The sequence below is a fragment of the Salvelinus alpinus genome, chromosome 17 (assembly GCF_045679555.1).
Source record: "Salvelinus alpinus chromosome 17, SLU_Salpinus.1, whole genome shotgun sequence".
In the NCBI taxonomy this organism is placed as follows: domain Eukaryota; kingdom Metazoa; phylum Chordata; class Actinopteri; order Salmoniformes; family Salmonidae; genus Salvelinus; species Salvelinus alpinus.
In genome coordinates this window covers 16,253,605-16,280,051 of record NC_092102.1, presented here as the reverse complement: position 1 = coordinate 16,280,051, position 26,447 = coordinate 16,253,605, and the positions used below count along the sequence as shown (strand labels likewise).

The following is a 26,447-nucleotide window of genomic DNA, read 5'->3' as shown; positions in this document are numbered from 1 at the left end:
GGAACACTGCCCTAAGATCTCTATGTGCAAAGCATCCTCTAGGCCTAATGGACATGTAAGGGTTTTGCAGAATACACAACATCTGCATTTGAAATTAGTTTATTAATCTCTTGATCGATTTAGGTTTACTCTGCAATATGAGGGAGGACATCTGCATTGCTTGCTGTTTGTGGTTTTAGGCTGGGTTTCTGTATAGCACTTTATGACATCTGCTGATGTAAAAAGGGTTTTATAAATACACTTGATTGATTGCAGACATGCTTAGAAAAATACATGTTTTAGCTAATTACAATATAACATTGTGCAATGTAACAATGACAATCAATCAAACAATAAAAAACACTTTGGTCTTTCATAAAATAATGAATAACCATTACCAGTCAAAAGTTTGGACACACCTACTCATTCAAGGGTTTTCCTTTATTTGTACTATTTTCTACATTGTAGAATAATAGTGAATACATCAAAACTATGAAATAACATATGGAATCATGTAGTAACCAAAAAAGTGTTAAACAAAACAAAATATATTTTATATTTGAGATTCTTCAAAGTAGCCATCCTTTGCCTTGATGACAGCTTTGCACATTCTTGGTGGCAATATAACCTAATCTCTAAATGACCTGTGGTAATAATATTTGGCAAAAACTGAAATATAGCTCGTGTTGCTGGGTGGGGTCCCCCATAGAACTGGCTTCTGTACCCTGGGTTGAGATTAAAACAGAACATTATGGGCTGGTTTTCAAATCACAGATTAGGCCTAGTTCTGTACTAATGGAGAATTTCCATTGAACATCCTTTTTAGTCTAGGACTAGGCTTAATCTGTGTCCAGGAAACCAGCCCGAAGTGTTGTCACTATTGGTATAATGCAAAGAAAACATAAAGCAGGTATCTGTCTGTAAATATGAAAATAATTATCTGTCTGTGGATTGAAACTTGTCTAGAACAATGCATTAACAAGGCCATTTCATGTAGCTAAATGTCAGTTATGGTGACGTTAATATGTAATACTGTCGTTACTATTTTAGAACTATCCACTATCTACAATGCTAGTGGGTGAAATCAAATCATGATGAACGTGAAATAACCAACCTGGACTCCGGGGTAGATGTAACATAGTAAACACAAATCTGTCTCCCTCCATTTAATATATTGGCTCCCAAGTGGTGCAGTGGTCTAAGGCACTGCATCTCAGGTGTCACTACAGACCCTGGTTCAATCCTGGGCTGTAGCACAACCGGCCGTGATCGGGAGTTCCATAGGGCGGCGCACAATTGTCCCAACGTCGTCCGGGTTAGTGGAGGGTTTGGCCATCATTGTAAAATTGCACGAATTGCAATTCGTGCAATGTCTTACAAATTGGCGACACGTCTGATATGTTACGAATTCCAATTTGTTGTGGCTAATGTTAGCTAGGCTAGAGGTTAAGTTTAGGGGAAGGGTTAGCTAGCTAACATGCTAAGTAGTTGCAGTAGTTGTCTGTGATGTGGTTCGATACACGTGACCTTTGGGTTGCTAGACGTTTGCATTATACGCCCACCCATCCTCCCCACTTTAGTTTTTGGCTTAAGTAACCTTTGGTCTTATGTTACCATACCAAATGTAACATATCATACTACTGTAATTTGAGTGTTACAGATTTATGTTTACTATGTTACGTCCTTGAAGCCAGGCTGTATTAACTGATCAGGACTAGTAAAATGTGTCTTAATAAGAACGAATGCACATGTCATACTGTAGGCTAGGGCTCTCAGTAACTCAGACATTACAGGTCTTGAGTGGCTCAGTTAGTAAGAGCGTGGCACCACCGATGGCAAGTTCATCACTGGTTTCAATTCCTGCAGGGATCACATACACATGCTAAAATTGTAGGCTATCCACTCATTGCACTGTAAGTTGCTTTGGATAAAAGTGGCAACTTGTATGGTTACAAATTAAACCCCATTCATAACCCCTTGCACATCTATCATTATCGAAAATAGATTAAAGGCAAAGTATGGATCCGGTAAGGCTACAACATGGTGTTTGAATATGACCATGCAGAGGAAGTCTAACAGGAACAGCCTCAGTACATGTATTCTGAGAAATGAAGGAGAAAGCGGAAGTGAGTGGCATTTCAAATGGGCACAGTTGATCGTCTTCCTCTATAGGAAATAAATGTAACACTGGAAATTGTTTGAAACCGAGAGGCAGCTCCTATTAAGCCTCTTTGCCAGAAACTGAAGCTGCCTTATGCTTGGCCATGTAGTAGGCCCTGAACTCGTAAAGCGTCTCCCATCTCCATATAATTGTATAAAATGATGATCTCAAAGGTAAAAACCAATCCTATATCAGCACTCCTACTCTGAGACGCTTTTTGAATATGGGCCCAGACGACTATTTAGTTCCTCCTGTAGTGAATAACATTTCTACTAAATAACATTGAAAACTTGCCCCATGGGAACATGATAAAACATAGATAAATGTTTCAAAAGAAACAGTAGTGTTCTCATAGCCTAGTCCCAGATCTAGTTGTGCTGTTTAACCAACTTCTATGGCCATTGTCACATAAATGACTATAGGCGTTGGCAAGACAGCACAAATACATCTGGGACCAGGCTAGTATCCTCACTGTAGTTTAACGAGAGAGAGGTGATGGTCAGTATCAGTAACAGTAGTAGAGCTGAGAGCGTAGCCCCCTGAAGGTGTCATCATCCTGGGCAGCACCACCAGACTGCTGCCCTTCAAACAGCATGGAGTCTGGGAGAACTACGCCCTCTAGAGGATCTGGCTGGCAGAACTCCACTATAAACTCCTCCTCAGAGTCCAGTAATGTCTTCGACCAGGCTGACATGTCGAGGTGGCCGGCTACCCCACCATACTCCTCTGGCAGGACGGATCGAGGGATGTTGCGGTGCAGAGAGCGCAGGTCTGACCCATGGAGAACGTACTGTATGAAAAATAAAGGGAATTATGTTAGGCTGATGTGTCACAGAATCACAAAGGAGCATACAGTACTTCAAGTACTCCTGTTCATTTGATTAAGTTAATTCATAATGGCTAAATACATTTTAATTCACTAATAATCATATCACTGGTAACCCCTACATATAAAAAAAATAAAGGAGAGCAGCTAGGAGCTCAGATGCAAAAAATGTTATGTCCAACGTTTCGACAGACAAGCTGTCTTCATCAGGGTATAACCCCTGTATATAGCCTCGTTATTGTTATTTTATTGTGTTACTTGTTAATATTTATTTTATTTTTTACTTTAGTTTATTTAGTAAATATTTTCTTATCTCTATTTTCTTAAAACTGCAATGATGGTTAAGGGCTTGAAGTAAGCATTTCACGGTAAGGTTTACACCTGTTGTATTCGGCGCATGTGACAAATAAAATAAAATAAAATTAGATTAAATTAAATCTGAATGCAGTGATCAAAATTCAACAGGCTAATGTGTACAGAAAAAGGAGGATAAGAAGAAAGACTCACCCTCTCTGCCATCTTCTCCTTCAAAAAAGGCTTAATTATCGCAAAGATCCCTTTGAAAATCCGGGGCTCATTTATGATGTTAACAGCCTTGATTCTTATTGGGAAGCTATCCTGAAATGCAACATTGAAATTCAAATCTATTTATATTATTTACAAAATACACAAGCCAAGAGTATCTTTCTTAAGGGTGTTTGATAAGATAAATATTTGAGATCTGATTCGAGTGTACTTTGATCATGATGTTATGGTTGATAATATCAAAACTTAAATATCAGAACAGTAATAAGGTTACCTGAAGGATGCTGACAACCTTCTTGGCCAGGAATGGGCCCGGATTGGACGCCTGGGACAAGCCCACCCCAGTGTAGTCTGCTAAGATGACGATCCCATTCACCTGAGTCTCCTCTGGCTGAATCAGCTTCTCCAGAGTCAGGTAAATTGCCCGGATGTTGTCCTCAAATGGATAATCATTCGCTTTCCATTTTCCTGTTGTAAAATAATTTGTATTTAGTAACACCGAAAAAGGTCAAGCATAGGACAACTTTAATCTGTTATATCAAGGCTATTGGCAGACATGTTTTCAAGATTCCAATTTTAGTTTTTGCTGTATATGTTTATGAGCAGCTATTAGCTCCTATGTCATGCATTATAGTGTATTATAAACTGGGTGGTTCGAGCCCTGAATGCTGATGGGCTGACAGCCGTCGTATATCAGACGGTATACCAATGGTATTACAAAACATTTATTTTTACTACTAATTACGTTGGTAACCAGTTTATAATAGCAATAAGGCACCTCAGGGGTTTTGCATCGCTTTGCATCATGCCTAAGAACAGCCCTTAGCCGTGGTATATTGGCCATATACCACACCCCCTCGTGCCTTATTGTTTAATTATACATAGCTCATAGGGCATTGTAAATTATCAATTTCCGTCTCCTATAGATTAAATAAAATGTTATTCTATTGTTCTATTCTTCTACGATGAGTATGTTCATATGAATTGTTACCAAATAAAGATGAAAAAAAAGAGTTAGAGCCCTTCTTGGACATGGAAATACATTAGATAGTGCGAGCTAACACACTGACCAGGTCTGAGACAGAGGATGTAGCGTCCATTAGGGTCTGGATGGGGCAGGACAGTGAGGAAGCCCAGGTCTAACACATGTTTGATAGTGGAAGGTTTCAGGTCCTGGAAGACCTCAGGCCAGGCCCGCCGACTGGTATGGTAGTTAAGGAGAAGCTGCATGGCACGGTCATAGTCAAACTTCCTGGTGGTTGGATAAGGACATGGGACAGGACACCATTATGTTAGCGTCAAGATAGAACATCTTGAATAAGAAGAAACCAGGGCTCATATTCATAAACAGTATTAGAGTAGGAGTGCTGATCTAGGATCAGTTTTGACTTTCAAATCATAATTATATAATTTATATGGACGGGGGGACTGAACCTAGATCAGAACTCCTACTCTGAGACGCTTAGTGACAGTTTCCCAGAGCATTATGGGTAGGTACTGTAATACATCATGATATACCTGGCCCGTAGGAAGCGCAGGAGGAAGGCATCGTCCAGCCTGGTTCGGAGGTTAGGCTGCTCCTTCAGCACCATGTCCCTCAGGGCCTGCACGTCTCTCAGCCTCCACTCTGGCTTCTCCTGTAGCTCCTCCCGGGCTTTGGCTACCAGCTCTGGGGTCAGAGTGCAGGCGTAGATGGGTGGCGGAGGGCCGGGGAACCTGTAACCAGCCGCTGGTGGTTCCAGAGGAGGAGGAGACCCAAGATCAATGTGCCTCATAGGCGCGCTTTCTTCAGACATCATTTTGGCCACTAAAATATAAACAAATACCACATACATGTCTGGATAAAACAACACAGCAGAAATAGTCGTGGTACAAGAAAACCTGGACTGGAGAGCATTACAAGACAGTAGAACCACATGAGAAATACCACAATTACCACAGAACATCTCTAAGGTTGTTATCAGCAATTAGTCATACACTGTAGCCACAAAATGGTGTGTATTCTCTAGTCTAGCCTACAGCAACAGCAGTGACCTAAACAACATAAATGTCACGACAATATCTTGAAAACACTGTATTGTAAACACTATCCTGTATTTCCCATACATTCTGCTTTTGACCGCGCTGCACTCAAGAAGCTGTGCTTGCAAGCCACTGCTGATTCTGAATACCAACCAGAATGACGATAGTTTTTTTTGTATTTCCAGGGTCAAAAGTGTTCTCCAGACGAATGCTTAGTAAATCAAAACAGGAGCTGCCAACAACAAACCAACCTTTCTGGGTTTCCACTAGTTACCACAGCCACAGACAAAACTGGCTGTATCGTAAAAAATGTATTAGAACAAAATGAGCACTTTGGTCTTAACTTAAGGTCAGGGTTAGGCATAACGTTATCGGTGTGGTTAAGGTTTGGGTTAGGTTTAAAATCACATTTTGAAAATATAAATTGTAGAAATGGGCGGGGTTTATAACTTTGTGGCTGTAATAACTAGTGACGACTAGCTTTCTGGAGCAATCCGCGGCCAGTTCCGGGTGGCGCGAGATTCTTTCTCTCTTTGGTTACTCCGAAGCATGTGATGAGCTGCGTCATTCAGTACTTGCTTACAGTACATTGTAACAACAAATCATGATCAAAATTATACATCAACCCCTAAATAGGCTATTATGAATTGTGTTGGCTTTAGTTTTTTTTATTCGGATACATATTTATACAGATGAAATTAAAATGTAATTTATGATACACACTTTATATTTAATCATCTTCAGAAGAAAATGGTTAACCTAGGCCTTCTATAATGTGAAGTAAAGTCCATGCGCGTGATATGCACCTGATAATAGACAGGTTTTCTGCGGTCATTGGATCCGATAGATGGCGCAATTGCACCACAAACGTCGGTTGATAGGCCTAGAGATTGAGCAAATTGGATTGAACGCTTGCGTTACAGCTGTCCCCTTTTGGCTTCAATGGGACAGGTCATAGAAATTCTAAATAGACAATAGCCTTTTCTATTGCACTGTCGCTGCTACACGCTCCTAAACATGCATGTAAGACCACACTACTCCACACACTGGACCGCAATGAACTGGTAAAATATTTTATTTCACTACACTTGTTAACAAAACTCGAAGTTGGCCTATTACTGTAACGAGAAATGGAGGGGAGGTGACAGAGATAACCAATACAACCTGCTAGAAATGAAACAAACACAAAAATGTAAATGCCTTGTCTTGAACCTATCGATGAATATATTACTGACTTTTTCTTTAGCTTACTCAAGTAGAAAAATAATCTATGAGAAGCTTTATTTCACAGCTATCTGCAATTACTTTATGACATGTTATCAGCCTGAAGAAACACCCCTTGTACTATTTATCCTGACCATGCACTGCCACGTAGGCCACGGCTTTTCATTCGTCAGAGACGAAAACAGCCGACAAGCAATTCAAACTGGTTTTGAAATGTCACTTTAATTCTTTAGCCAGCGTTAACCTGTCCTCGATAAATAAACATTGAATATCATTATGGTCATTGACCATTATCCATATCATAATACCATGCTAATAATAATTGAGAAATACACATCTTGATGATTGTAGGCTATCTTCATCTTCAATACCATAGCTTAGTAATAACTAAGAACAGTAAAATGAAGATAACAAATCATCTAGTTCTCATTCACTTAACTTGTTGTACAATATTGACTTTTCCAGACAAATGTGTGATAGATATAGGGTGACAGGAGGAGACCTCTGAAATAATGTAGCAAATTATATGTTTTCCTTCTGACATAAAATCAGGGTTTATTAACAGTGGATAGGCTATGCCTTCTACATTTTTAATTTAGATGTTATTGGTCTCATACCATATAAGTTAAGGTTCCATTAAGTACTTGTATTGTGTAATTAAATAAGGGGCAGTGCAAAGTGATTTAAAAATAAACATCGACATTTTATTCATCTTCACATTGTAAGGTGAAACATATTGCCCATCTTTCCAGTGTATTGAATGAAAGGCCAGTTTATTCTGTAATTTAGTAGTTATAATACCATGACACAAAAGGATTCTATAGTCAAACAAAATACACTAACATGTCTTTACAGTAAAACTGCAAATATTTGTTATATCTAAACACCAATGCAATGCATTTATTTCAAATTGGAAAACATTGTGAGTTCCTCAACCTGTGAATGCCTTAAGCTTTTATGAAGTGGCTCCATAGAAAGTATACAGTATTAAATGGACTGCGCTGTTTTAATTCAAACATTTAAGCACGTTACTACAGAACTAAATAACGATTTTTAGAACATATAGACAGGGACATATTAAACCATATTAGACAGGGACATATTTCAATGAAACACAACTGTCATACAGCAAGTTGAATAGAACTTGAAAAAGTAAAAAAAAAAAAATCTGAACCAATTGACTACCTATTGTATAGCTATGTCTGTCACATTATTACATTATTTAAAACCATGACAATGTCGTTCTCATCTCTTGTCTGCTTGATACTACATTGTACATGTAATAATATTATTAGGCCTATGTACCTCTGGTGGGGGTCAGTTGACTAATGTATCCCAACTGTACAGTACACTCCTGAGATTTGTTGAGAATAAGTGTTTCTCACATATGAATTGTTTTTCATCTTTATACTGAGTATGTATAAATAAATAGAGATACTAGTGAAGATTATGAAATTGTGAATGCTTTGTTGGACGGGGTTTGTGGGGTCCAGTTCTATGTTAGATGGCTTCTTGTTTGGTGATGGTTGGCTGCGGGATGGAGCTAGTTTGCTTGGGCACGGTGGCTATAACCCCTTGAGCCATCTTATAGTGTTCTGAACTGGAGGCTGTGGGAGGAGAGGGAATTGGAGTTTCAGGAGTGGCTGCAACAAACCAGAAAGAATCAGTTAGTGAAGGAATTCACTAAACTACACAGTCAGGTACACAGCAAAGCAGCATATTTACCTTGTGGCATGACATTACTTGGAAAGAAAACTTTTTTTTCTTCCAGACAAGGAATAAGCACTTTTGTGAAATTTCTGAGGGAATTAAAAATGTTAAGAAAAAAATAACAGACGTTTTCTTTGACAAAGTAAGCCTGATTAGTCTCTCTGAAGAATTTAGTGGATTATTCTGCCAAGCTTGTTTGTCCTTCCAACTACCTGACTGTTGCAAATGGGAGTGGATTGATGCCACTGAGCCCATCGTTGGTTGAGAATCTCAGGCATTTTTAGGTACATTTTATGGTCGGTGTCCCGTACACAACTTTCAGTGCTTTTGAATCCAGGACTAGGCTTAAACTGTTTTTGGGGAACCTGCCCTCAGAGTTGGACATTTAAAGTCGGGCATATGTAGTTATTGATACTCACAGATTTGGACGTTATGGATGGGAGTAGCCATGTTGCTGGCCACAATGACATTGTTGCTGAGGTGTTCCTGAACCAGATGTGGCTGCAGAGAGTGAGGTGTGTGAGTTGTCTCATTAGCAGAACCTGAGGGAAACCACAAAACATGCAAAAATCACACAAACAGTTAGTTTCCTCATTCACTGTGACACTGTCCATTGGTAATACAGTATGATAACTAACTAGCATTTTATCCTATTGAAGAGTGTACACTTCTTTAGACAATAGAACTAATGGAAACTTGTTTGTACTCAATTCTTTTGGCATTACTTTTGGCCATAGATTTAGAATTGTTGTTTCTCAGTAACAATATCAAGAAGTCTAACCTCCTAAGAGCATCTCTTGGAGCAGGTTGTCAATCTTGGCCATCCCAAATAGCTTGACAAACTGTATCTGTTCGATCATCTGCCAGGTGATGCTCTGTAGTGTGGGCAGCAGCAGGAGCAGCTCTCCGAAGCGTCCCCGGGAGTCATACTGCCGGTCGTTGATGTAGTCCTCTAGGCTGACCTGAATCTGGTAACGCATCCGCTTGATCTTACTGGCGTCACTCAGACCTTTGGCATCTGGAGCAGGAGAGAGTAGGTGTTTGGTCAATAGCTTGGTCACTCACTGCCTGGTCATATTGCTCGTAGAACAACCATTTCTAGTCAATAGTTGTGTTACTCACTGGTAACATCAGTGAGTGATAGTCTGTTTATTTTAAAAGTGATGTGTTTCATGTAGTACCTGGATCGAAGAAAACAATGGCTTTCAAACAAGCGTATTCATTGTCGTCTATCTGGTGCTCCTGGAAGGACAGCACTAGCTCGTCCAGAATCCTAACTGCTACCCGGATCACTTCCAACTCGGGGCAGTTCCGGGGAATAATGTGGTCATTTCCTATAAAAAAAACAGAAAAAAAGAACTGTCTTGTAGGGTAGGATCACTCTGTGTTTGATGAACCCCCCCCCCAAACAAGTATCATATTGCTATCATAAACTATTCTGACAATTATAACTAGTCTATTATATGACATATGTGATGTACTGTAGCTAAGATGTTATCTTGACTTCACCTAATAGCAGGAGGTCCTTGTACAACATAGACCTCTTTGCAACTCCAAGCAGAAGATGCTCTCCAGCATGAGCTCGCAGCAATGCCACCTGAAATAAAGTAAAGTCATTTCATTATTAGCTTTAACCTTGAAACTGTCTTGCAGCAAAACACCTCTTACCAGCATACATGCTAGTCTCCATGTTAACTGTTTCTTCTATGAAACCATTTATTTGATAAGACATGGGAAATATTCAGGGTTGGGGTGTGTCACGGCCGTCGTAAGTAGCGGACCAAGGTGCAGCGTGGTGAGCTTACATATTCCTTTTTATTAGAAATGACGCCGACAATAACAATTAACAATACAAAACAACCGTGAAGCTTAAGGGCTAATGCCACAAACAAAGTTAACTTCCCACACTGAAAGGAGGGAAAAGGGCTACCTAAGTATGGTCCCCAATCAGAGACAACGATAGACAGCTGTCCCTGATTGAGAACCATACCCGGCCAAAACATAGAAATACCAAAATCATAGAAAACAAAACATAGAATGCCCACCCCAAATCACACCCTGACCAAACCAAATAGAGACAATAAAAGGCTCTCTAAGGTCAGGGCGTGACAGGGAGTAACTTATTACATGTAGTAAGTTACATGTCATCTGATTACAAAATAGCTTACTGTTACCAGCAAAAATATTGTAATCAGAAAGACAAATACTTTTGAAAAACTAGATGATTACTTCTTGGATTACTTTTAAATTCAGAAAGGATGTTTGTGGAAAAGATACATTATGACTCCTTTCTGTTTTCTCAATTAGATTGAATTCAGCATTGAAAAAAGTTTTAGTTTGTTCCACCTGAGCGAGTCCACTATGATGACACACCAAATGCATTTGATTTATTTGAGAGTTTTTATTGAACCTTTACCAGCAGGGAGTCATGCTGAGAACAAGGTCTCTTTTACAGAAGAGCCCTGTAATTATGTTTAGGAATATTTTCACAGTTTGATGGATTCTTTTTGTCTTTTTCTAATGCCTCTTAAGGTTCCCCTTAACCAAAAAGTAACTAAAAGTAATCAGATGACGTTACTGATTACAATTTTGGACACATAACTAGTACATGTAAAGGATTACATTTAGAAAGTAACCTACCCAACCCTGGAAATATTATACCTCTTATGCCACTTATACCTAACCATTAAACAAGGAAGCTTTCCCACCACCTTTTAGGTCACTGAAGAGCTGACCAGAGTCAAGTAAGTGTGTGAAGATACAAATGTTGGATCCCTCACTAATTCAATTTCAGCAAATCAGTTACCAAGCCCTGGTCATCACAGTGTTAATGATTCTGGAATGGTTCTGAGCACAGATAGAACTTTCAAACCAGCTCATCATATTGTAACTGGTGATTCAAATACATTAACCCCTTCTTTGGATTCGGAGGTCTTTACAGCAGCAGCACTCCCTACTCAAAATGCTGATTGGAGAGATGTATATTCCATGGACACATAGCTTTAAGTTGTTCTTTTTAGGAATGACAATAATACTTAACTCCAACATTATTTTTTTAAATCCCAGCCCCCGACCCCACAGGAGGCCTTTTGCTTCTTGCTAAGCCTCCATTGTAAATATAACTGTTGTGCTTAATTGACTTGCCTGGTTAAATATAGGTTTAATAAAATACTTGAATTATCTATCAGACTGGTTTCCTGCCCTATATTGCAGGCTTTTTAGTCCAAGTCAAAATGGCCCATAAAGTGCAATACCCCAGAATAAGAGTAGTATGGTTTAGTCCAACCTAGTTTAGTCCAGTCCAGTCCAAGTATATCACTGTAAAGTCTAGTGCAACGTCTTACCTGGTCATCCAGAGGCAGATCACAGAAGGCAGGGATGTACTTGGCCCATTCTACCAGCACCAGCAGCTGCTGTTTCATTGATTCACACACATCTGTGACGGTCGCTATCTTTTTCGTCCTGACGTCACCATTCAGTATGGGCCCAGGTGAGGATATCTACACACACACACACACACACACACACACACACACACACACACACACACACACACACACACACACACACACACACACACACACACACACACACACACACACACACACACACACACACACACACACACACACACAATAATAAATACATGTGTGTTCTATTCATAGACAAATTATCAACACCACTTATTTAACCAAAATAAATTCTATTTCAATACAACTTTTTACCCATTCTGGGGCAATTTAAAATGACTTTAAAATGACTTACAATGATTTCGATCGAAATAGCCATATCCATGGGCCTTACCTGTCTTGAGAGTACATCTGCCTGGATGAGTGCATTGATAGATGGTAAACTGCTGTCTTCATAGCTAGATCTTCTGGTGCTGATTCTATCTCTTTCGTTCTGTACAGCTGAGAAACAAATAAACCGTAGCTATCAGAATAGAATAGATCCTTTATTATCTATTGTTCACCAGAAACTGTTCAGTCAAAGCACTCCCCATACTGCCATTCTGACTCAACTTGACAAACCTACAAAGTCATACAACTCAAATATGCCATTCTTTTCATAATAAACGGTGCATACAATATTATCTGACACTCATTAACAATTATTATGGGGATATTATCATTGACTCATATTAGCATTGACTTCGAGGGAGACAAAAGTCTCCCAAGGTTGATGTGTTTATCAGTATGTGTGGCTATAATTCCCCCACAATTCCCCCACAGTACTGTTTGCTCAGCATAAGCTGGTCATAGACTTTAGTGCATCATGGAGTCAACATTAACAAAGTGCTGGCCTCCTGGCTCTTGCAACATACCTCATGAGCAGTCCCAATGGCTCTGCTCGGCTCTACAATGCTACGATAGGGACTGGCTGATAAAAATGGGACGTTCTAGTTCTAGGATATCCTTTACCAGAGATTATGAAATAACTGCTAGTGTCATCACGTTCTTGTACAAAAAGTAGAGACTGAGCATAATACGTACTACCACAATATGACCACATAGGCCTCAATCATCTCAATCATTTTTTCACTCTTTCACTCTTGTAAATTACCATTTGAATGAAGTTGAATGAATTGTATACCTTCTTTTTTCATGCCAGCTCGAAAACATTTCTTCAATCGACAGTATCTGCATTGATTCCTTTTGTCTTTGTCCACAATGCACTGTCTGTTGAACCTGGAGAAGGAAGTTAGAAAGAATGCTTTAGATGAATTGTGTTGCAGTAGAGAGAAAACTGTTGTTGAATATGCCAGTGTCATTATTGCAACCGTCTGTATAAGTCATTCTTTCATTGTTATCTCTGGCTCTAGAGGCATAAATCAGCAATTGCAACTTCACTGTCATTATTCTTGCCAAATGGACCGGAATATGGTGGTTCTGTTGTTTGCCCTTGCGTATAATGTACTGTATATACGCACCTGCATGAGTACATGTGGTTTTTGCGAACACTCCGGCGGAAAAAGCCTTTGCAGCCGTCACAGCTAGAGGCCCCGTAGTGCTTGCCCGTGGCCCTGTCCCCACAGATGGCACACAGGGCGACCGCCCCGAGGTGGTTGGCTGTGTTCATGTTGGCACTCTCAGTCGGTGAGGAGTCTGAAACAACAGACAGAGAGATATTGTGGGTGCTACACTATGTAAAGCATTTTGAGCTGTGGAAAAATGCTATATCAATCCAGTCTTCCTCTTCAGGTCAGGAGGTCTTTGGGTCATCAATGTTTGACTTAGGGAAGAGGATGTGTATGTGTGCAGTGGGATAAGTAGTTACTAGACATTTTTGATGACAATGAAATAATTCACAGCTTGGAACTTTTTGGAAGTTAGCCTGTGAGTATAGGGATGGATGGTGTGGAGTGACTAGTTGAAAAGAGTTAGAAAGGCTTGAGCTGGAGGAAATGTTATGTGATGCTGAAATATTTGTTACTTTTAGCAGAATGTTTGCTATAAAACGTGAAAAAGTCATGTTTCGACTCGTAGCTCTCTCAGTCCTCATATTTATTGACTAATTGGTCAATATAATGACTGAATATTATATTCAGTCATTAACTTAACATATTTTCGAAGCAAACAGACACTTTGATTAGTTTAGTTTAAAAGTTGAGAACAACCGGCATCAAGTGATTACATTAAAGTCGGTCAGTGTCATTGCTGATTGATCAAATGGGCAGACACTTTGATTAGTTTAGTTTAAAAGTTGAGAACAACCGGCATCAAGTGATTACATTAAAGTCGGTCAGTGTCATTGCTGATTGATCAAATGGGCAGACACTTTGATTAGTTTAGTTTAAAAGTTGAGAACAACCGGCATCAAGTGATTACATTAAAGTCGGTCAGTGTCATTGCTGATTGATCAAATGGGCTAATACGGCTATGATCAGGCTATGGTCTATTACAGTAGTATTTACTGTCTATCTGAGTAGTAGCTGAAATCCCAGTCAAGGTAAACAGTAACTGATCCAGGATTTGATTACCTCTGAAAACGCAATCACTGGAGACAGGCAGTCTCACCCTCCCTCAAAGTCATCAATGAGATGACTGGTTCAATCAATCATACAGTATGGAAGGTTTCTGCCAACACTTTACATTGAGTTACTCACAGTTATACCTGTGTAGTAAAGCTGTAATTATACTGGTAAAAACATTTATTGTTGAAATAAACTACACATATACAATGTACTGTATGCTGTTTACGTATCATAAACAATCTGAATATGTATGTGTATAAGCCTGTACAATGAGTAAGGAATAACACAGATGATATTGGCCATGCAATTCGATTGTCTTTCAAGGGTCATTGCCTTTTCTTCCTCAGAGGAAATTGTTTAATTTCAGAATCAAGTTCACAGCTGAATGTCATGGGAGACTAGAAAGGCCAATGTTTCACTTTCAAAAAAACTATCATGCTGTCAAAGAACTCTGAGAAATGCTTTTCTCATTGTATGGACCTCGAAATGCGTGGGAACATAGATGCATGTAACAAGAGAGTGATGTCCATGTCACTTAAATCATATAGTGAATATCTATTTGTTGTAACTCTATCTTAGGTCAAATATACAGTCTACAAGTTACAACAGGATAAGGTCATTCTCTACCAAACAGTTGTTTCACCACCAAATCATCCAGATGCATTGTGTGTATTGTGCAAAACCCCTGAATGTTTTACTATTGCAACAAAAGGTGATCATATTATCAGAAAAGCACATTCTCATCCTTTTGCATCCAATACAAGATTGGACAAATGACAGCTACTTTTGATGACATCAACTAAAACTTCAGTAGCCAAAAGTCTCAAAGTTCAACCAGGCAACGTATGACTCTGACTCACCTGTGCCCATGGAGAGCACTTGCATGTTTTCAAATTCCAATGTGGTGTAGGCTGGGTCCAGGGCGTCACTATAGTCTGCCATGTCCATGTCTACCAGTGCTTTGGACAAACAAATTCCCTCTCAGCTACCTGACAGTTGATCAAAAAGACTTGTCCATGAAGCTAAGTGCCTTCCCTTCTCACCCCCCCCCCCCCCCCCCCCATATTTGGCCAGGCTCCTCCTCCAAAAAGTAAAAAGAGATACCCCTATGCGATGGGGACAGTCTCTCCTCCAGAGCTCTGGAGGACGAGGCCATGAGAAGCCTGGGTCAGACTGACAGGAGGAGCTTCCTCCCAGGCTCCCAGGAGGGGTGGGGTGGAAGTCTGGTTGATGTTTAACTAGACTCCTTCTCTATTGGAGAATCATGGTTGTTTTTCTCTCAAACATAACTCGGATCTCTCACTCTTTTCCACATCTCTCTCTCTCTCTCTCTCTCTCTCTCTCGCTCTCTCTCTCTCTCTCTCTCTCTCTCTCTCTCTCTCTCTCTCTTTCCCTCTTTCTCTTTCCACCTTGCTGTCAGTAATGGATCAACAATTATATCATGAGAGACATAAAATGAATGTTGAATCTCAGCCAAATCATTGTGCTTTACTTGCTTGAAATCACCTCTTGTTGTTTCCTGCCATTTTAAAACCATAAAATAACTAAATGTCTTTGACCAAAGAATTGGAAGCTCAACTTGTAGGCCAAGGCACTCTTAGCCAACGCCTTCATCAACGCTCTCAACCAACGCTCTCAACCAGCTTCACCTGGAATATGTTTCCAACAGTCTTGAAGCAGTTCCCATATATGCTGAGTACTTGTTGTCTGCTTTTCCTTCACTCTGCGGTCCAACTCATCCCAAACCATCTCAATTGGGTAGAGGTCAGTGGATTGTGGAGGCCAGGTCATCTGATGCAGCACTCCATCACTCTCCTTCTTGGTCAAATAACCCTTACACAGCTTGGAGTGTTGGGTGTGTTGGGTCATTGTCCTGTTGAAAAACAAATGATAGTCCCACTAAGCGCAAACCAGATGGGATGGCGTATCGCTGCAGAATGCTGTGGTAGCCATGCTGGTTAAGTGTGCCTTGAATTCTAAATAAATCACCAACAGTGTCACCAGCAAAGCACCCCAACACCATCACACCTCCTCCATGCTTCACGGTGGGAACCACACATGCAGAGATCATCCGTTCACCTACTCTGCGTCTCACAAAGACATGGCGGTTGGAACCAAAAATCTAAAATTTGGACTCATCAGACCAAAGGACAGATGTCCACCGGTCTAATGTTCATTGCTCGTGTTTCTTGGCCCAAGCAAGTCTCTTCTTATTATTGGTGTCCTTTAGTAGTCGTTTCTTTGCAGCAATTCTACCATGAAGGCCTGATTCATGCAGTGTCCTCTGAACAGTTGATGTTGAGATATGTCTGTTACTTGAACTCTGTGAAGCATTTATTTGGGCTGCAATTTCTGAGGCTGGTAACTCTAATGAACATATCCTCTGCAGCAGAGGTAACTCTGGGTCTTCCTTTCCTGTGTCGTTCCTCATGAATGCCAGTTTCATCATCGCGCTTGATGGTTTTTGTAACTGCACTTGAAGAAACATTCAAAGTTCCTGAAATGTTCCTTATTGACTGACCTTCATGTCTTAAAGTAATGATGGACTGTCGTTTATCTTTGCTTAATTGAGCTGTTCTTTCCATAATATGGACTTGGTCTTTTACCAAATACGGCTATCTTCTGTATACCACCCCTACCTTGTCACAACACAACTGATTGGCTCAAACGCATTAAGAAGGAAAGAAATTCCACAAATTAACTTTTAAAAATCACACCTGTTAATTGAAATGCATTCCAGGTGACTGCCTCATGAAGCTGGTTGAGAGAATGGCAAGAGTGTGCAAAGCTGTCATCAAGGCAAAGGGTGGCTATTTGAAGAATCTCAAATCTCAAATATATTTTGATTTGTTTAACACTTAGTTTTTCTTCTACAATGTAGAAAATAGTAAAAAATAAAGAAAACCCCTTGAATGAGTTGGTGTGTCCAAACTTTTGACTGCCACTGTACATCCACATGTAAAATGTCTCAGTTAATTCTTGCATATTAAACCAGATAAATAACTATTGCTGGGGGAAAAAATGGTTGCCTTTATGTAAAAGAGTTAATTGTTTCACAAAATTCTGTACGCACATAACAAAGTAATGTGACCAAACTCTTCAGAAACTTTTTTGTTAAAAGAAATTGCTCCTTAGTCAAATGTAAAGCTTTTTAGAGCGCTGTTTGGTCACTAATGTCATTGGTTTGTCACCACTATCCGGCATCCGCCCAGTACCCTGCCCTGAACTTCAGTCACGGTCACTAGCCGGCTACCACCCGGTTACTCAACCCTGCGCCTTAGAGGCTGCTGCCTATGTACATAGACTTGGAACTCTGGTCACTTTAATAATAGAACACTGGTCACTTTAATAATGTTTACATACTGTTGTACCCATTTCATGTGTATATACTGTATTCTAGTCAAGGCCATCCTATCCAACTATTGCTGTACATATAGTATTCTATCCACGTATTCTTCAGATATACTACATATTCTATCCACATTCTGTCCATAATGTCTACACATCCCATCCCATCACACACACGCACGCACGCACGCACGCACGCACGCACACACACACACACACACACACACACACACACACACACACACACACACACACACACACACACACACACACACACACATATATATATATATACAGTGCATTCGGAAAGTATTCATACCCCTTGACTTTTTCCACATTTTGTTATGTTACAGCCTAATTCTAAAATGGAATAAATAATTTTTTCCCCCTCAACAATCTACACACAATATCCCATAATGAAAAAGCAAAAACTGTTTTTTTAATAAAAAATGTCAAATGTATTCTAAATATAAAACTGAAATAACACATTTACATAAGTATTCAGACCCTTTACTCAGTACATTGTTGAAGCACCTTTGGCAGCGATTACAGCCTCGAGTCTTCTTGGGTATGACGCTACAAGCTTGGCACACCTGTATTTGGGCAGTTTCTCCCATTATTCTCTGCAGATCCTATCAAGCTCTGTCAGGTTTGATTGGGAGCGTTGCCGCACAGCTATTTTCAGGTCTCTCCAGAGATGTTCGATCGGGTTCAACCCTGGCCTCTAGCTGGTCCTTGGGCTCTAGCTGGACCACTCAAGGACATTCAGAGACTTGTACCGAAGCCACTCCTGCGTTGTCTTGGCTGTGTGCTTAGGGTCGTTGTCCTGTTGGAAAGTGAATCGTCACCCCAGTCTGAGGTCCAGAGCGCTCTGGAGCAGGTTTTCATCAAGGATCTCTCTGTACTTTGCTCCATTCATCTTTCCCTCGATCCTGACTAGTCTCCCAGTCCCTGCCGCTGAAAAACATCCCCACAGCATGATACTGCCACCAACATGCTTCACCGTAGGGATGGTGCCAGGTTTCCTCCAGACGTGACACTTGGCATTCAGGCCAGAGAGTTCAGTCAGACCAGAGAATCTTGTTTCTCATGGTCTGAGAGTCCTTTAGGTGCCTCTTGGCAAACTCCAAGCGGGCTGTCATGTGCATTTACTGAGGAGTGGCTTTGGTCTGACCACTATACCATAAAGGCCTGATTTGTGAAGTGCTGCAGAGATGGTTGTCCTTCTGGAAGGTTCTCCCATCCCCACAGGGGAGCTCTGGAGCTCTGTCAGAGTGACCATGGGTTCCTGATCACCTCCCTGACCTAGGCCCTTCTCCCCCGATTGCTGAGTTTGGCAGGGCGGCCAGCTCTAGGAAGAGTCTTGGTGGTTCCAAACTTCTTCCATGTAACTTTCCCCAGATCTGTGCCTCGACACAATCCTGTCTCGGAGCTCTACGGACAAATTCTTCGACCTCATGGCTTGCTTTTTGCTCTGACCTGCACTGTCAACTGTGAGAACGTATATGGACAGGTGTGTGCCTTTCCAAATCATGTCCAATCAATTGAATTTACCACAGGTGGACTCCAATCAAGTTGTGGAAACATATCAAGAATGATCAATGGAAACAGGATGCACCTGAGCTCAATTTCGAAAGTCAAAAATTTGGACACACCTACTCATTCAATTGTTTTTCTTTATTTTTCCTTTTTTTTTTTTTTACTATTTTGTACATTGTAAAATAATAGTGAAGACATCAAAACTATGAAATAACACATATAGAATCATGTAGTTACCAAAAATGTGTTAAACAAATCAAAATATATTTGAGATTTGAGATTCTTCAAAGTAGCCACCCTTTGCCTTGATGACAGCTTTGCACACACTTGACATTCTCTCAACCAGCTTCACCTGGAATGCTTTTCCAACAGTCTTGAAGCAGTTCCCACACATGCTGAGCACTTATTGGCTGATTTTCCTTCTTTCTGCGGTCCAACTCATCCCAAACCATCTTAATTGGGTAGAGGTCGGGTGATTGTGGAGGCCAGGTCATCTGATGCCGCAATCCATCACTCTCCTTCTTGATCATTCCAGGTGACTATATCATGAAGCTGGTTGAGAGAATGCCAAGAGTGTGCAAAGCTGTCATCATGGCAAAGAGTGGCTACTTTGAAGAATCTCAAATGTTAAATATATTTTGATTTGTTTAACACTGTCACGCCCTGACCATAGAGAGCTTTTTAGTCTCTATGTTGGTTAGGTCGGGGTGTAACTAGGGTGGGTCATCTAGGTAATTATATTTCTATGTTGGCCTGGTATGGTTCCCAATCAGAGGCAGCTGTTTATCGTTGTCTCTGATTGGGGATCATATTTAGGCAGCCATTTCCCCTTTGTGCTTTGTGGGATCTTGTTTTTGTGTAGTGTCTGTGAGCACTGCATTTTCTTCACGTTTCGTTTGTTCATTTATTGTTTTGTTTTGCTTTGAGATTCACATAGTAAATAAAGATGTGGAACCCAGATCACGCTGCGCTTTGGTCCAGTTATTATGAAGATCGTGACAAACACTTTTTTGGTTACTACATGATTCCATATGTGTTATTTCATAGTTTTGATGTCTTCACTATTATTCTACAATGTAGAAAATAGTAAAAGTAAAGAAAAACCCTGGAATGAATAAGTGTGTCCAAACTTTTGACTGGTACTGTACGTAAATAAGGTATTTCTGTTTTTATTTTTAATACATTTGCAAACATTTCTAAAACCTGTTTTTGCTTTGTCATTATGGGGTATTGTGTGTAGATTGATAAGGAAAAAAATGTATTTAAAACATTTTTGAATAAGGCTGTAGCATAACAAAATGTGGAAAAAGTCAAAGGGTCTGAATACTTTCTGAATGCACTATATGTGTGTGATGGGTTGTATAGAAATTATGGACAGTATGTGGATAGAATATATAGTATACCTGAAGAATACGTGAATATTACACTCCGGACTAACATCTGCTAAACATGTGTATGCGACCAATAGAATTTGATTTGATTTGGCAGGAGCCTATGTTTTTAGGACCACATTGGGATTGGGATACGAGTCTCAAGCCCTAACGAGTTCATTTTGGGGAAAGCAGGCACCGTATTAGAAAGCTTTCAGCAGGATTTACCAAATTAAAGTGGCTTAACAAGAATGTGAGAACAGAACGCGCTGCGAGAAAAGTATTATAATACTCGAAAGTGTATCATAAGTTCGTAAGATGACATCATCTTTAAAGGTCTAATACAGTCAACACTTATATAAAGCAACTGATTTTAGAAAGAATAAATGTTGCAGAATACGCAAATATGCTGGCCCCACTGTGTAAGTAAATATGACATGGTAAACAGCAGTCTTGTATTTGAAGGAAGGTGCCAGTACAAAGCGATAGGTCAATGATCTTGGGTTCACCGAGACCTCAGAGCAGTAAAACGCAGGCTGGTGGAGTTGATAACTACCCACCCAGAGCATATATAGGATTCAGCAAATAAAATCTTCTTCCGAATCAAAACATTCCTGTGGTTAAGTCACAGTGATCCGCCTGAGAGTGTAGAGAAGATCAAGTGAAAATGTTAGAATTTGATTGTCCACTACAACCAGTCAAATGGATGAACACCGATTTAGAATCACAAAGAAAATGTCACTGAAGAATCTTCACACTTCTTTGAGCTTGAGATAGGAAGATGTGTAGCCTGCCACAAATTGTTTTATCAATGGATGACACGAGGTGGTCAAATAGAACATGCGACTAATCTAGGGCCTCGCCAGAGCTTCTAGGTGTATATCATACAAGTAAGTCTGAACAGAGGTCATTACAATTGATTACTTCTCCACATCTTTGGTAGACACAGACTCTAGTGGAACACCCCTCAAGTGCCCATATTTGTTCATGTTTGCTTGAGCACCACGGCAGTAATGATCATGAAGCACTTCGGTTGAGTTCCAAACAGCACTCTATTCCCTATACAGTGCAGTACTCTTGGCCAGGGCCCATAGAGCTCTAGTCAAAAGTAGTGCACAAGGGAATAGGGTTTGGGCCACATACAAAAGACTGTTGGAACGCCCCTCAAGTGGCCATATTTGCTCAATCACCACGGCGGTAATGATCGTGAAGAACCAGAAGGTAGCGAGAGGGAAATCTGTGTGACGGAATGAGGGGAATGAGTCACTTAGAAGAAATCTTATCTCCTTAGCCATTAAACGTCTTTATTATCGCAAGCTCCCATCTTCATTTTCTGTGAACTCGTCCAAGAACAGTCATATACTGCTCTATAAAGTGTAATCTGCAAGGTTAATGTTTTCTTATTCACACTCAGGCAGTGACAGACTGTTCGGGTATAGAAAGATACTGATAGCTACTTTTTGGATCCTCACCTTAAACTGACATACCTTGTCTACGTTTTAGTAACTTTCAGTATTTTACTAATGATCATTTATCTCATGTTGTGCAAATGGGAGATTTTTAACTAAATGTGGGAGTTCTGGATAATATTGATTATTTGCATGACTTCCATGTCATATACATGCTGCTAACACGATTCCATGTCATAGTATGCTAAATATAATCGTCAATGATCATTTGTCATCTTAGTAACTATATGATCTGTCATGCTTTTTCAAATATGGAGAGTGCTATTATATGAGGTCGTATGTTTAACATTAGTTCCTGTTAACCTGTATGTCGTACATTCCCACGGCACAGAAACGGCAACGATGGGATGGGCAGAGCAGGGGGTTATCATAGAGCAGCCAAAGTAGCCTCCTGAGTATCTTATCACAGAGTAATCAGAGAAGCCTGCTGATTTAACTAGTTCACTTTAACCTGTTTTAACCTGCACCGGGCACAGACCCTAACACAACAGTCAGAAGACTAGATCTTTAGCAGTAACATGCAGTCCATATAAACGCTCAAAGTGAAATTTCTTCCAGACAAATCGTTTATTTCTGTGAAATACACAGACATTTGTTTTTCAACAAAGTTATTCCATTTTTTTAACATGATGTAACGTGTTCCCTCACGCTCCCTTTTGACACAGGCAGTCCTCGTCACACACATATGAAGTAGCCATGTTCATCTGTGTATGACGTGTGTATGGAAGTCCTGTCCTGTCAGTCTTATAATCAGTCACCCAAACAGCCCGAGGCTAAAAGTCAAAGGACTGAATGCTGATGAGACCTGATGTAACACTAGTGTGATTCTCCCCTTTGAAACTAACTTCAAACTCCAGTTGTGAACAAAGTCCTGTCTGTCTTCTGAATAGGAATCTGAATAGTCCGACCACTGACCAAACTCCATTTGTTAACCACTGCCTATTTGTACCTTCCACTGAATGACTCTTATTCACTCCACACGTCCGATCCCAATGGAAAGAGCTAGTGAGGATAAAAACAAATAACTGGAGGTAACAGCTGGGGGGAAACCAAGAGTCAATGATATTTGGAATATACTATATATGAGAACATATTCTTTTTAGGAGAGCTTCAGCGCAGGGAAAATGTAAGTGTTTTTGATGTGTGTACGATACAGTGCTGTAGATATTGATAAGAAGAGTGGAAGCGAGAACAAGGAGGCAATGTGCTCGTTGCAGCATATTTTAGGCCGGTGTTGAGCCTGCGCTGCTCTGTCTGTCTGTGTGTTAGATGTAGGAGATACCATGTGAGTAGTAGTAGTGTCATGGCAGGCGAAGACCTTGTCAACAGATGATAACTATCTGCAAATCACACATCTTGTGCAACTACAAGCCCCTTCGGTTGACCAGTGGGATTATCACTGTGTCTGTACTGTTGGAAAATTGTTGACTGCCTGTCTTCGTGTTGACATTGGTTGAAATGATTCTTATATTTAGTGTTTTAGTGGTTGCTTTAGTGTTGATGATACAATTGAAATGTTATGTTTACAAGTGACTTGACTTGATTGTCCTCCCCTCTGTTTTAGCTAGCACTGACCAAGACTTATACCTCTTGTGTCTTGTTTGTTAAAACGTACATCAGAAAAGAAAAAGTTCATTTTTCCAGATAAGCTGAGGTGAAACACATTGTTTTGACTCAAAACAATTTTGTGCAAATGTCTGAAACAACATTGAAGCTAAAACTTGCAGTGGTAGTAGACTCCCAGAGGCCTACACAGTAGGAACATGTTACTCTTTTCAATGTGCCTTTATTTTTTAGACAGCTTTTAGTCTGCCACCTCAGGTTGGAGCAGAGAACCACAGAGAGTTATGATTGTGGCACCAATAGTCAACTTCAGAGATTTGAACGTGTATAATTTGGTCCAGAGCTTTATCATTGATTCAAGTACAGAGGAGGAAACCAAAATGAAAATAATGCTATGTAGGCCTTGTGCTATCCACATGATTGACCTTTCAATTACTCTCATCAAATCCACAAACTTGGAAGTACTCAAAGTCTCCTTGTGGGATTTACAGCAAGAAAATGTGAAAATGTATGCATCTTCATATGAAAAAGAACTGAGATTGTTCAAATAGTTCTCTGAATCAACTGAAAAGTTATCATAGTCCTGACCCATGGCTGTTTGTTCTTAGGGTAATGATAAACTACTAGGATCTAATTTTGCTCAGCCCCCATAACCCCAATGTTATTGGGCAATAAACACATTTGCAAATAGAGCTTAAAATTAGCTAGAAATCGAGGAAGATTATTCCTTGCTCACAGTCCCACACTCCAATTTACCACAGAGAAATCCTATTTGTTTGTCACTGGAAATCTAAAAAAAATAAAAGAGACTCATATTCTTGTAAAAGTAAGGTTTAGACTTCCACTAGGTAATCATAAATCATTTGTTAAAGCAAGATTCTCTACAAAAATAAAACATTAAAAACAGTTGAAGTAAGAAAACTTCTTCACTCTGTTTGTAGATAACTTTCAACAGTCAAGGATTTTACATATAAAATGTAGACTACCGTCTACATGCAAAACCTTCTAAACTAAAACAGACTACCATTGGAATATATTCTTATACATCCACCCCTAGTTGTTTTTTCCACCATGCGAGAGGAAAACTCAAGTAGCCCCATGTCTGTACACTAAATAAGTAAACAATTGCATCAATAAACATTTAGCGCGATGCTCCACGTAAATCAATTACAGTGTCTTGATAAAGCCCTTTAATCATTAACCGCTGTTTTGCTGAGAATTCATTTTGCCTCTTCCTAGCCCAATCCTATCTGTCAGCACACGGCTGCCGTGACCGGTTATCTCTGTCTGCTGTAATAGGTTCTTTCTTCTGTCATCAACCAATCAATAGTCATTTGACCTCATGATCAGGAAGAAAACACAAGATACTATAAGAGAAGGATTTCAACCTTATCCTTCATCTTCACAAGAATGGTTTTAAAATGAACAAATACCTAAGTAGCATCAGAAGCTAGACAGCAACTGACATTGGTGCCTCTTTCATAAACTCAACATTCAAACAAACTCATTGGCCCCATTATGACAGTTCATCACCCTTTCACCTATATTCTACTGACTGAGCTTGATGAACAGTTCAACTCTATTGGGAGTTGAAAGATGAGGCGTAATTGATGAGAAGGCCTAATGTAGGCCTAATGATGAGGTAGATGTCACAGACTGACCCGTATAATAGAGAAGGGAATCACTGGGTTGCAGTGCCACCTTGTGGACAAAAGATGCAGTATCCCATTATTTTTGTAGGTGATAGTTGCCCAAGAAGACAACTTTGCGGGTGACGTTCAACTTTCAGAGCAAATTAATTAATCGGCAGTTTTCCCAATTTTGTTTGAATAATCTCAACATAGAAGGTAAAATGATACACAACAACAATAATACACTGTATAACTTTACCTTTTACATGACCAATATGGTATCACCACATCAATAACTACAGACCTACAATAATGTGTCCATTTTCATACACAGCAAAAAATGATCAAGTCAGAATGTGTTAATTCAACTAACGAACGACACGAATCTTCGTTCTGTGAGCAATCCGTCCACAGCTTTACTTCGACTGCTCTTGGAACACAGTCCCATGGTTTGAAACGTAAACAAACAGCCAAGTTGCTTGTTGTGTGGTGGAGTTAATCTACCATACGCACTGATGAAATTCCTCTCTCTGTATCCATCAGCTATGTAAAAGTATGTGTAACAGGTCATATGGTCAATATCTGTTGAACGGTTGTATTCGGAAAGTTATGGTGCTACAGTACTACAGTCATAGCACAACAGTTGTAGAACTACAGAATACTTGTCTGTTACATGTGTTCCTGACTGTACCTGGAGTGGTGAGGTGACCGTGCAGTGTTCCATGCTTCTCTCCATACATCCTCCTGACTGTGGATAGCTGAGCCCTGACAGTGACCAGGCCCAGTGACGAGACCGTAGACCAATCAGCCTCTCTCTCCCCTCTCACTGGGAGCACACTACAGTGCTCACCCAGGCCCTGCCCGGCCGTACACGAGTGTGTGTGGGAGTTTGTGTGTAAGGGACGGAAGCTATGGGGCTGTAGCCAGTGGGGATGTAGGGCCATAAGCTAAGCCACTTACCCAGTGTGTGTGTGTGTGTGTGTGTGTGTGTGTGTGTGTGTGTGTGTGTGTGTGTGTGTGTGTGTGTGTGTGTGTGTGTGTGTGTGTGTGTGTGTGTGTGTGTGTGTGTGTGTGTGTACTTGTTTTTCTACCTTATCAGGACCCCA

The 26,447-nt window shown here is 40.2% G+C and overlaps 2 protein-coding genes across 9 annotated transcripts in view; both read right to left on the bottom strand.

The window, feature by feature from the left end:
* Positions 1–401: 401 nt before the first annotated feature.
* On the bottom strand, positions 402–5,962 carry LOC139542318 (alpha-tocopherol transfer protein-like). 4 transcript variants are annotated; one of them, XM_071347592.1, is made up of 6 exons: positions 5,598–5,961; positions 5,010–5,298; positions 4,562–4,743; positions 3,766–3,959; positions 3,474–3,584; positions 402–2,930 (listed from the first exon to the last, which is right to left on the bottom strand). In XM_071347592.1, exons 2-6 carry the CDS (start codon positions 5,288–5,290, stop codon positions 2,646–2,648), a joined length of 1,053 nt encoding a protein of 350 aa, XP_071203693.1. In that variant the 5' UTR covers positions 5,291–5,298; positions 5,598–5,961; the 3' UTR covers positions 402–2,645. The 4 variants fall into 4 exon arrangements, with proteins under 4 accessions (XP_071203693.1, XP_071203692.1, XP_071203691.1 ...); XM_071347591.1 differs by having other exon boundaries at positions 5,765–5,961; XM_071347590.1 differs by having other exon boundaries at positions 5,667–5,960.
* Positions 5,963–7,419: 1,457 nt separating this feature from the next.
* The window catches only part of LOC139542296 (hepatocyte nuclear factor 4-alpha-like), a 30,057-nt gene continuing 11,029 nt past the window's right edge, over positions 7,420–26,447 (bottom strand). Inside the window, exons 1-10 of one of the 5 annotated variants that reach the window (XM_071347543.1) lie at positions 15,282–15,465; positions 13,378–13,552; positions 13,011–13,135; positions 12,252–12,358; positions 11,792–11,947; positions 9,957–10,044; positions 9,629–9,781; positions 9,229–9,465; positions 8,867–8,989; positions 7,420–8,344 (exon numbers count right to left, since the gene is read on the bottom strand). In XM_071347543.1, coding sequence (XP_071203644.1) covers positions 8,238–8,344; positions 8,867–8,989; positions 9,229–9,465; positions 9,629–9,781; positions 9,957–10,044; positions 11,792–11,947; positions 12,252–12,358; positions 13,011–13,135; positions 13,378–13,552; positions 15,282–15,369 — 1,359 coding nt within the window. In that variant the 5' untranslated portion in view covers positions 15,370–15,465 and the 3' untranslated portion in view covers positions 7,420–8,237. Of the gene's footprint in view, positions 8,381–8,866; positions 8,990–9,228; positions 9,466–9,628; positions 9,782–9,956; positions 10,045–11,791; positions 11,948–12,251; positions 12,359–13,010; positions 13,136–13,377; positions 13,553–15,281; positions 15,466–26,447 lie in introns of those variants that run through there. The other 4 variants (XM_071347541.1, XM_071347545.1, XM_071347540.1 and 1 more) reach the window with 4 other exon arrangements.